General features: G+C 40.1%; 1 protein-coding gene across 2 annotated transcripts in view; it reads right to left on the minus strand.

Moving 5' to 3' along the window:
- Window positions 1-11,953, minus strand: part of gabbr2 (gamma-aminobutyric acid (GABA) B receptor, 2) — a 172,392-nt gene that overhangs the window by 8,075 nt on the left and 152,364 nt on the right. For both annotated transcript variants that reach the window (XM_034892018.1, XM_034892017.1), the window contains 4 exons: window positions 4,199-4,309; window positions 3,623-3,847; window positions 3,285-3,467; window positions 2,356-2,485 (listed from right to left, as the gene is read on the minus strand). In XM_034892018.1, coding sequence (XP_034747909.1) covers window positions 2,356-2,485; window positions 3,285-3,467; window positions 3,623-3,847; window positions 4,199-4,309 — 649 coding nt within the window. The remainder of the gene's footprint in view (window positions 1-2,355; window positions 2,486-3,284; window positions 3,468-3,622; window positions 3,848-4,198; window positions 4,310-11,953) is intronic.

The raw sequence follows: 11,953 nt of genomic DNA on the forward strand, positions 1-11,953 counted from the left end.
CACATGTACATATACATACATACATACATATTGTTGGTCACATTAATTTTTTCCTTTTCGGTAAACATCTCTCTGTAAATAAGTATTCATGCAAAAAAGTGTCTGGCTATAATTATCTCTGTTCTCTCTTAAAAACCTAGCCAAGACGGTGCAAACAAAGCTACAGTCTAAAATAAATGTATTTTTACAAGCCCACACAATTTGAGTTTTACTTCACTAAAGAGAGCCTGATATCAGCTGCCAGCTGCTGCCAGCACTTTAGAGAGATTACTCTCAACAAATGAAACATGAGAATGTTTTTGCTCAAATTATGCAAACTAATTATCTTCAGGTAATATAGATAGACAGATACTTTATTCATCCCAAAGGAAATTTAACAAACCAACACATATATACACATAAATGACACAAATGTTTCTTTCAATGATTTGGAAACACCTATATATAACAAAATCAAATGCATCCAGTGCACTGAGCCAATGCAGGTACTTGTAACATCTTAAATTCAATAAAAGATCTCATGGCTAGCTGAGAGTATTCTGGTTTGGGTTCTTTAAAGGATAAATATAAGACGATCAAAAACATCTCACAGATGGTAGCTCATTTACTAATTATCTTCTAATCAAAATAATCTTGGCACTGACTGCTAGCTCTCTGTGTTCCATAAAAAGACAACAATGAGCAGCTCCATCCACTAATTGTGTGTGCCACAACACAGACACGTCGTTATTTTAAAATCTTTCCTTGTAAAAATACCTAACAAGGCTATAACGGGAGATGTGTGTCTGTGGGTTATTTGTGTGTGTACATGCAAAAGATGAGAGGCAGAGAAGAAAGAGAAACAGAGGACAAACTAAGAAACGAAGAAGAAGCATTAGGCACGTTGCTTTTTTGAATGCACTGACTATTGTCATCATCATCATTGCGTAACTATTAACTTTCACAGATGAGGAACTTCTCAAACAATTTTAACACGCTCTGCTCCCAATCCACAGAACGAGCGCAGCTGTTTTACTCTTTTACCTTCCCAGACTCAGACGGATCCATTAGAAACCCCTGAGAGCAGCTTTGTGTTGGCGTGTGCATCAGACATGCTGAAACTGGCTGCTGTACATCACCATCACCCTACGTTGTGTCTAAAAGGTGCCTAATGCACGTGCTTCTGGGGTTTCACGATTCACTGATTTAAGTTGAGAACCGCAGATTCATAATGTCTAAGATTCAGCTCTGCATCAATTCAAACAGCTTGTGTCTGGCATACGTTGGGAAGATCAACGACACGGGCCCTCTCCACTGGAAAGGACAGATATGACATGTGTCTTTATATTTTTTTATTTGATAGTTTACCACTTGTGTTTCCATATGCTTGTCTCATCCAATCATGGTTTACCTTAACTGCCTCCTCCTCACTTTTTAAATATTATTTCTACTGTTTATTCAAGTACATTGTTCAACACAAAGCAAACAACAGCCCACACACCAAATACTTAGATGCAAAATCTAGTGTGGACTCACTTTGGGCTTAATAATAAAAGGTGGGAGAGTTGACAAGTCTGACTACAGCATGAGTACAACTTGCTAAGCAGTAGTGGAGTATGCAGCTAGTGTAGCTAAGTTCATAGACGCCACAGACTTCCAGTCACACGTAGTACTCATGTGTCCCTTCTTTACCTGCAGCAGGCAGTGGAAGAAAAAAAATCCACTATGATATTCCATGAAGCTGCTGCTCTGAAAGCACCATTAAAATCCCTTCTTAAAGCCACTGATTATGAAAAAATTACATACAAATGAAACGATATGCAATATATGAAATAAAACTCATTACAGCTACAGGTAGACTTATTACATTAAATTAATACTAGAGAGTGAGACTTTATGACAGAATTATGAATCAATTGTCAGCCACCAGTAGCAGCATTGAGTATATCCCGCTGAGCCGCTCCAGTCAGTGAGTAAGAAATAAATAATACACCATCTTGGATTTTACATGCGCTGCATGTGCAATTATAGAAACCACTGCAGTTCTAGGCAAGACCCGCCCTACGAAACAACCCGATTGGTTGAGGTTAGACATTGACCTTGAGTAATTAAATGTTAGGATAGCCGATTGGTCAGGAGATTGGCCCCCGAACAACATGGCAACTGGCCAATCGTAGTGGGTGAATGCTATTGAAGGGCGGGTCTTGCCTAGAACTGCTGTGGGTTCCATAATAACACCAGCTGTACCCCCAGACTGTATAAAATATACTGACTGTAATGGCAAACACAGACACTACATGAGCGTAAGTTATGTGTGTGTTTTTTTTTAACATAGATAGTATGACGAAAAATGGAAGCATTCAGCTAATTTCTCACCTTTACCGTCTGTGAAGTTGCGTATGCTGAGAATGTTGTTGGCGTCCGGGTAATGGTTCTGTTTGATGTAGGGAGTTTTCTCTGGGGTGTCCTGCAGCTGCATGGTCACTTCTTCTAGTTCCTTGTCCAGCTTTTTAAACAGAAAAACAAAACAAAACATTAATTAATCTATTTATTTTTAAAGTGGGTTAAATAGATGATAAAGTAGAGTAAGCTACATTATAAACCCAAAACTGAAATGTTTTTAATTACATAACATTACAGACAATCTAGCTCAAGTAGGCTAATGGCTATCAGCCAAATATTACCCGGTGTGGAGTCTGATCTATGAATAATAAACTGCTGCAACCACATTTTTACATTTGCCTGATTGCCAAAGACATAAAAACTTGTCTTGTCCTCTAAGAGTGTCTAAGTTGCTCCTCATTTGCCACAATCATGAACTAGAGCAATGACAACAGCAGTTATACACCACTGCGAGTTCTGATAAAAAGCCAAGGTGATTGCCAGGGGATTTTTTTCCCCAATGTCACTCAATGTCAGTAAAAGGGAACATTTTTACAAAATGAATGAAAGAAAAAGGTAGAGCGTAGCCTGCTCAGTGACAACACAATCTCTTGATGAAATCAGAATTGCTTTTAGCAATTTACCATAATTTTATGAGGAATAATGAAATAACATGTGACAATAAACTGCCTACAGGATAGCTTTTTTAACTTATTAAGTTCAGTTAACTTAAACAATTTGCTTTTTTTCCTTTCCTTGCAGAACTTGTACTCTACAACCGTTTCTTCAATCACGCTAAAAAGCCTCTCCTCATTCCAGTATTGCATTTAAAACCTTGCCACCCACTGCACAGCCATCCTGTAAAATAACGATGAAGATGCACTGCAAAAAAAAAAAAAAGTACAACATGATTTTGCTCAGACCTCTGTTATTCTCATGCGGAGACGGTGGTTATCAGTTTGAAGGCCATCCAGTCGTGAAGTGTTCGCCTGATTGACACTGGTGACTGAGGTGGATGTCTTGGAGTCTTCCTTCTTCTGGTTCTGGGTGAACTTTAACCTCCGGTTCTGGGTGGCTGCGTCTGGGTTGGTTCTCATGGTGATTAACTGGGAGAGGGGTTATAGGTATTAATCACAGCTGCACTCTAGGATACAATAACATAGGGTGTGGGTAATAATTAAGCACTCTAGTTATTGGCAATGCAGAGTAATCCACCTGTGCTCGTACATACACTCTCCTCGTTTACAAAAGAAAAACTGACCTTGGGAACGAAGACCAGACAGAGTGTAATGGTGCTGCAAAAGATGATCACCAGTGCCACAATGCAGAACTGGACATTGGGCTGGTCTCTTGTCAGAAAAGACACTGCAGCACCGATGATGCACATGATGCCCACGTTGTAAACGCTCATCCCGATGTATTTGCTGTCATTGAGAGCAGGGATGCTCACGTTTCTGGTCTCCCATGCCAAGAAACAGCCAAACAACTGTCAGGGAAAAGTAAAAAATATGTTTTTTAATAAGATGTTTGTTCTGTTTTACAAGAGACGGAAAGAGCGGGATTTTGATATAAAAATACTCAAAAATTATTATTATTATTGTTTGTTGTTTTTTTTTTACACATATTTAGCATGTGGCAGGAGATAAATGAAAAAATTACACAGGGACACAGGATTACACAAATAACATTATAGAAATGGCAGCAAGCCTCAATATATAAGGCTGTTAACAGACAGCAGATACCCTTTTACAGTTCATTTATAGTGTAAGTGTGCATTTGTAAGTGTCCGGGCTGTGAGTACATGAGGAGATGTTGCGTTGTAACCCTCTCCTCTCACCATAAGCAGTCCCTTGTAGGCATAAACGATGCCCAGCCAAATGGTCATGTGGGTGTTCTCACAGTGCTCCAAGAAGGGACGGATGGCTATGTCTCGGCCTTGGGGGTCCGCCTGTTGACAACACAAACACATACACAGGAACGTGATTTAATACAACACTCCAAAAAGTACATTGTGTTTCGGAAAAAACTAATTAGACAGCACAAATTATTGAGTACAGTCACAGCAAAACATGCAGAATATCCTTGAGTTGCAATAAAAACCAACAGCGTAGACCAGTAAAAGGAAGAAATACTCAGTTTGCAAATGTTGCCACATTGGTTTGCTCTTTGCACGTGTTCTAATTTCACATTCAGGGACAAAAGGTACACTGATTGCCCGCTGCAGGTCAAAAGGAAGGGTGTCAGTGATCATACATCCAGGTGTGTAATCAAATGGTGTCCCATTCTGGCCACTGGGCTTCTCCAAAGTTGGCTAAAATTTTATTAATCTGTGCTTAGGACACTAATGGGCACAACTAAGGAAGGTTATTTATTCCCCCCATACGTTTCCTGTAATTTCCACTTGCCTTGCACATCAGATGGTGACACATGTGACTTACGGGGCAAATTAGCACCTGAGGTGGATATTAATACGCCTAAACACGTCACCTCTCCTCTCTCTTTCTCTCTCTCTCTCTCTCTGTTAGAGCAGAGCTTAAAAAAGCCTTTAATAAGAGCATTAGTTTGCCCTGCATGGATTCATCTGAGGCCACACCAATACATCAATGCTGAGACACCTGGGGCAAGGCTGGGCATAATGCCATGCTGCTTGTGTGTGTGTTTGTGTGTGTGTGTGTGTGTGTGTCTCTCTCTTCAGGCTTGATTACAGTAAGACATGTATAATAGCTAGTTTAGTGAACAGCAAATGTTGCTTGTGTGTTCTACAGTATTCTGTTCTACAGGCATCTACAGTACAGTGTTTGATTTACAGAAATTCTGTAGGTAAGCAAAGTTCTTTAAGGCAGAAAACAAGATGAGGAGAGATGAAGAAAGGAATTATACAGAAATGTTAGCTTTGTTTCGGTCCTCACACATAACACATGGAGTGTGCACTTTGTTTAATGTGTCTCGTTTGAATGGCCTCATCATTAATAAATACACACCTACACATTCCTCTAGGGCTGCAAAATCCACTTCCACTAGACATTTTGTCCCCCATATTCTCCATCCAGCTCCCATTAATGGAAATTGCAGCTATTCATGTTTTCCTCTATGACCTTGATGGATTTAAATTAGTGGTTCTCTATAGAATGGTCACTTAAAATGTGAATTGGTGCTTAAAAGCTGCACTGATTCACCTAAAAGTGATGAACATGAATGGGCCCATACCGTATCATTTCTGGATATCCTTAAAGTGTTATATTATAATACAGTTTTCAAGCTTTAAATCCCATGCCTCTGCTTTGGAAATACAACTTTCACATTTTGTGCCTCATTCTGCTTGCACTTGCTGTCTTTCGTTTCCAACATTTAATCTTACAAAGGATTACATATGCAGTTCCACAGTACATCACACGCCGTTTGCTAAAAAGACACTGCGACCACGTAGCAGGCGGAACCCCTTTCAACTCAGATGTAGAGTCAACTTCTCCCTCATCTGCTGAAGATGTTCACAACCTCTGATGTCTCAAAATTGCTTCAATGGCAGTGAGTTCACACACTTTGACAAAGCACTTTTATAACCCTCTTGGAGTTCCCGTGGCAACCGTGTGGCTCATGTCACTCATATCTGTGAATTTTGAAGTGGAAGCACAGGAAAGTGGGGCAAGAGATGACGCACAGGCAGGCTTTCCTTTTTTTAGGACCACATTTAACAGACAGTAAAGAAAAGGGATCCTGAGACTTATGCATGGCATTTTTATCTTACAGCTACAGGTAACTCCTTCATGAAAAAAATATTGTATTACCTATTTTCAAACTTAGAAATTTGTAGGGACGGAGCAAGAGAAAATCATGAGTTATGCATAAGATGCTCTGGTACAGCCAAGTCACTGGACTATAGTCAGAGGCACAAATCATCTATGGTCACAGGAAGAGATAGTTTTACATGTAAACAATGAACACAATCATACTGCAAACTGTGGGCCACTTTGGACGGGGCAGCTGTGGTGTAGCATGGAAGATGAAGCTCAACAAAGACAGTCTCTTACTCTATGGTACACTGATGGATGAGAATACTTTTTAAACATGAAATATCTAACATTGACATTGACTTGATAACTCTGTTTAAAGGATGGCTTATTCATACTAGGTGGGACATAGTAGCATTTCTGTTGCTCTGAATAGAATACCTTCCGAATAGAATGCCTTCACATTAATGTAAAGGCCATAGCATCACAAGGTTATGTGTTAATATGTGGTGCAAAATGAAAATGCAAAATTAAAATTAAATGCATGTTATGCTCTAATTTATAAGCTATAACTTATTGAAAGTACCGTAATATATCCCCCTCCATCTAAATCTCACTTACTGAAGGCTTTTCTGGTAACTCTGGCATCCTTTCCTTTAATTTGTCACCCTTCTGTACATTGGTTCTGCACTTAGTCAGTGCAAAGACTTGAAGGAACAGGCCAACTTTACTGCATCATCTGCACCTTCGTCATTTATGTATAGTTATGCTTTTGGCGGAGCAATCCGTTATTCAAACAACAATGCTCCGGGAAGTCACACTTGCAGCATAGAATTTTGTTCATTCAATATGAGAGACACATTATGCATCAGTGCTCTTTGCATAGTCGCAGCTCCGAGCAAACTTGTGTCACTAACAACAAAATGATAAGACAAAATAAGATATAATGCTCATTAGGCTCAGGTCTCTATCGCAGCAAAGCAGACAGGCGCCTTTTCCTTTTGGAAGGAAGCTGTCTGGGGAGTTGCCAGGCAACAAGGCTCTAGGCGGCAGGCGACCCCAAAGCGGTGACGATGGCGGTAAAATGGCGGTTTTCTGTCATTTTTCACAGCATTAGCCATCTAACGGGATCACTCTGGGAGGGCACAGCACTGGCAGATTGTCTATGGAGAAATGGAGGCGACGAAGGGAGTGATGGAGGGAAGAGGTAAAAAAAAAAAAAAGGAAGGTGGAATGAAGAGAAGACAGGAAGATGAAATGACTGGAATAATAAAGAGATAGGAGGATAGATTGAAGGAAGGTTTAAATGATGGCATGGATAGGTAAGAGAAAGAGATGCTGTCAACCCTGTTTTCTCAAAGAGATGAGTGAAGGAAAGAAGAAATTCTCTAAAAAAAGAGATAACTAGAGGGCAGAGGGGAGCGCAAGTGAATACATCGAAAAAAGCTCCAGAAAGGTGGAGAGATGGAGGTATACATTAGGGGCAAACTGGCTGTAAATTCCAACTGTCCGGCTATGAAATCAGTATGGATTTTTATAGAAACACACTCCATAGTTTACAAAGATAGGAACAGATAACATTTTATTTTTTTCTTTGTCATTCTTCTTTTTGTTTTTAGCCCATTTACTACACTTGATTCATGCAAAAAAAAAATCTCCTAGCTTGTTACATCAATGCACCGGTGGAATGCCATGACGTCTAAGACTTTAAAGGTGGCTCCTGAATAACCAAATCTAAATTTACATGATCCCATTGACATCCCATTGGAAGGAGGGAAAATTCTTGCTACAAGATTTGTGGTTAACTAACTAAATCCTTACTGAATACTGTCATGGCCCTTCGACGAGCCATTTAAAAGTCAAAATGAAAAAATAGAGAAAGACAGCAGATTAAAGCATCCTGCATTCCTGTTTTCCCCCTGACTCTAGAACCACAGTTGCTGGGTCTTGTTTCTGCATATGGATCTCACTCTTACTAGATGTAGGCACCTGGCCTGGTGGAGAGCAGGGAGAGATAGAGCAACAAGTGAGGGAGGAAATGGAGAGCTTCTTCATTGTCACTGGCAGCTACTTCACACGGAGGTGTGCGTGTTTGGACATATGTCCCTGTGGGTGCCAACATTTGCACATTCTGTGAGCACACATACGTAATGTGACTAGGATTTTGTGTGTGTGTGTGTGTGTGTGAGCTATCAGGCAAACACTGACAGAAACACTTCATCACTGGCAATTACAAAAGAGGAGATTCCGTGGCAAAAGAATAGGAGAAAGACGAGGACAAAAGATAAGTATTTTTGGTAACATTTTGACTTTGTGGCAGCAATTTCTGTTATAGTATTTTTTTGAAAAATCTGAGAAAATGACTGATGGAAATTGACAGAGGAAAAGCCACTGAGAATAGTGCAGAGGGAGAGAAAATTTAAAATCACCAAAAAGAGAATATATTGTTGTCCTCAATGAAGACCATAATAACATAAAATGACTGTGTTGTGATGACTCCAGGGATTACAATTATGTACGCTGATGCTTTTTAAAATCTCTCACAGAACATTAAGCAATGCCATATGTTGTATATTAAAAATAATAAATTTAGACTTTCTGATCAGTGATTGGAGGCGTTTTTAATGTCATAAGGTGGCATTTTGTTTTGCCGATGCCCAGGGTACCAGCTTGCCAACTGTTGTCCTGGGCACAGAAAAGAGGCAAAAAAACACACTGAAACATTGCTGTCTGATAGAGATGTCACACAAACACAAACACATTATCCTGTGTGGCACCAACTGTTTTTGATCTATGCAAATAGAGACATTTTTGGCATTAGTCGTATGTCACTCTCAGCCCTTCTCAGCCGTCTGAGGATAATTACCGTTATAAGGAGTGTAAAAGATTACTCTTGAGACAAATACTATATCACGGTTTTAGAAGAGAAACCAATAAGTATGCATACTGGACCAAAGTGAATCAAATTTGTTTATACTGTACATATACGTAAATATAAAGGAAAGCAGGTGAAGCAACTGCAGGTTTTTAGGATGGAGGTATCTGAAGAATGAATGAGGAAATGTAGAGAAATATGTCAAGAGCACAGAGGGCAAAGAGATGGGGAGAGGAAAGGCATTTTGATGCCACAGTGTTTGTTCGAAATCCTTTGAAAAGCAGCAAGCACAGTTTTCATGAGCCCTCTATGAAATTCTTAACGTAATTGCCTTTAGAAAAGCAGACAGGAGAAGTGATTGTGGTTGATTAGCTCAGCTGGTTGGACAGAGAGGTGGAGGCCAGTGATGCCAAAAAGAAGGCATTCATAACAATTTAGGAGATATTTTCTTGTAGGCTTCACAAGACGTAACAACTACTGTACACATCTAGCCAAAACCCAGATGGCAACTTTAGCGTAATTTCAAAATTAAAGACAGCAGCTCGGATTGCCTCATCCTAACCCAAAGCTTTTTTAGTTTTTCTCCTAAATTATGCATATGGTTGCCTGGAACCAAAATCAAATTCATATTTATCCTACTTTGCCTGCAGCCAATAAGTAGTCCTTGTCACTGTACAGTCTGGTTGGACACTGCTGTTGCACTTGCTGCTAGCAACAAAGCTGTTGCCAAAATGTTGCTTTTTACTTTGAAAACACAGAAAGTTAAAGCCCAAAATAGACTGTTTAACAGCAAATGGACAAAGAAAAGTGTGTTTGCTGTGTGCCAAAGAACTTCAGGACTTGGACCAACTTTGGGGGGAAACCTTTAAGTTTTAAGGATAAACGTTTCTCCCCATTTAGCAGTTATGAGCTATATACAAACATTTAATACACGTTTTTATGCAAATTATGATGTAGTTGTAAGCAGATCCATCTACCTATCCATCCATCCATCCATCCATCCATCCATCCATCTTCGTCCGCTTATCCGATATCAGGTCGTGGGGGGGATCCTGAGGCGTTCCCAGGTCAGGTTGGACGTGCCTGGACCACCTCCCTATGGAGACGCCCAGCACGCATTCTTACCAGATGCCTGAACCCCCTCAACTGGTTCCTTTCGGAGCCAAGGAGCAGCAGCTCTACTCCGAGCTCCCCACGGATGACTGAGCTTCTCACCACATCTCTAAGGGAGACGCCAGCCACCCTCCTGAGGAAACCCATTTCGGCCGCTTGTACCCTGGATCTCGTTCTCTCGGTCATGACCGTAGGTGAGGGTAGGAACAAAAACTGTTGTTGTAAGCACATGTGTTTATGAAAGTATTTGTGAGCCCCTATAACTCCTGTGTGTACCCATAAACAGAGGGTATAAGTGACAGGAAAACAGTAAATCCCTGTAAGTAAGTAATATAGCCTCAAATATTTCTTCATAGATAGAGAAATACTGTACATTAATAAAGACATTAATAGATATATCTGCATACAACTATATTATAGACCATTTAAACCATTTCTTAAACGTTAATACACTGCTTATAAATATTTAATAAGCGACCTAAAGTAAAGTGTTAAAGGACAGTGCTTTTACTATGGTGGACAGAGCTGAGTAAAAACAGACTACAGACTAATTATGGCAACTATAAACTTCATTTTGTCAGTTGGACACAATCATTTTCTTATGAAAATACAAAAAGCAAGTGGCAACATGACATGGTATGTAAACACAAGGTGTCGCCGACCTAATGTAGGATGAATGAACTACAGAGCAGATATCAACTGACTTTTGTCTGTCGATTGTGATTAGGCAAATTGCGTCATTTCCGTACACTGAGTAACATGACCCCACTTCTCACCTGCTGCAAAAAATAGAGTTTAATGATGATGATGTTTAAAACTATCAGCCTCCCCACCGAGGTGACGAGATTATTAATGGATCTTTTCTCTGTTCCTGGTGTTAGTGCAATAACAGCAAAGCACCTGAATCTATCACTTAATGAGACTCACAACACAAAGATCAAATGACAAACATCAGATGACACACAACAGCCACATCTCAGGGTCTGAAAAGTTCTGGCTAATTTAAATCAGCAAAGATAACTTTTAAGGAGGCTTCCAATGCTTATCTTAACCGTATTTTCCTTTTAATACTAATATTAACTCAATGACTGGATCGTGCCCCTTTCCTCCTAACATCTTTTCAGATATGTTCAGATTTTTAATCCAAATTGTGCAATATGAGTTTTGTTTTGTGAAATGGCCCCTCTGAAGCTTTTTTTTCTTGCAATGTAGCTTGTTTCTATTTGACTAAATGTCAAAAGAAAAATTGTATTGGTCGTTCCACTTACAAAACATAGGGGGTTTTGAGATGTTATGACTAACCCTAGCCCTAGGAGAAATAGATTTTGCCACATGAATTTCCCTTTTGTAAATAAAAGTAATGTAAGAATTTAAAGTTCATATGGGTTTACGCTCTGACGGTCTGTGGCACTTTAACTGGTATCATGGTATTTGCCATCCTAGTTCTTTACTGTAGTTAAATGAGCTGTTGAAAAAGAAATGAAAGGAAGAAAAGGAAGAAGACGCCAGTGGGGAAAGGTTGATAGAAGTAAGGGAGGGGGGTGTGAGAGAAGGAGCGGAGGAGGGTAAGGGTGTTGCGCCCCTGGTCGACAATGACCTACATGCAGAGGGGCCACGGTGGCAGGGCAGCAAGACGCCGCTGGTGCTCCAAGCCATGTGGATCTCTGCCATCACACTTCACAGTGTGCGTAAAAAGCATCTAACTGCGTGCTTGCGTTTGTGTGTGTGCATGTGTTTTACTCTAGTGTCCTAGTCAAACCGGATGAGTGACCAGGATATTCCACTTCAGCGCATTTTCACAGATATTATTCTGGCTCAATTATATGAGAGAGAGAGAGAGAGAGAGAGAGAGAGAGAGAGAGAGAGAGAGAGAGAG

Source organism: Etheostoma cragini, chromosome 14 (assembly GCF_013103735.1).
Source record: "Etheostoma cragini isolate CJK2018 chromosome 14, CSU_Ecrag_1.0, whole genome shotgun sequence".
NCBI lineage: Eukaryota > Metazoa > Chordata > Actinopteri > Perciformes > Percidae > Etheostoma > Etheostoma cragini.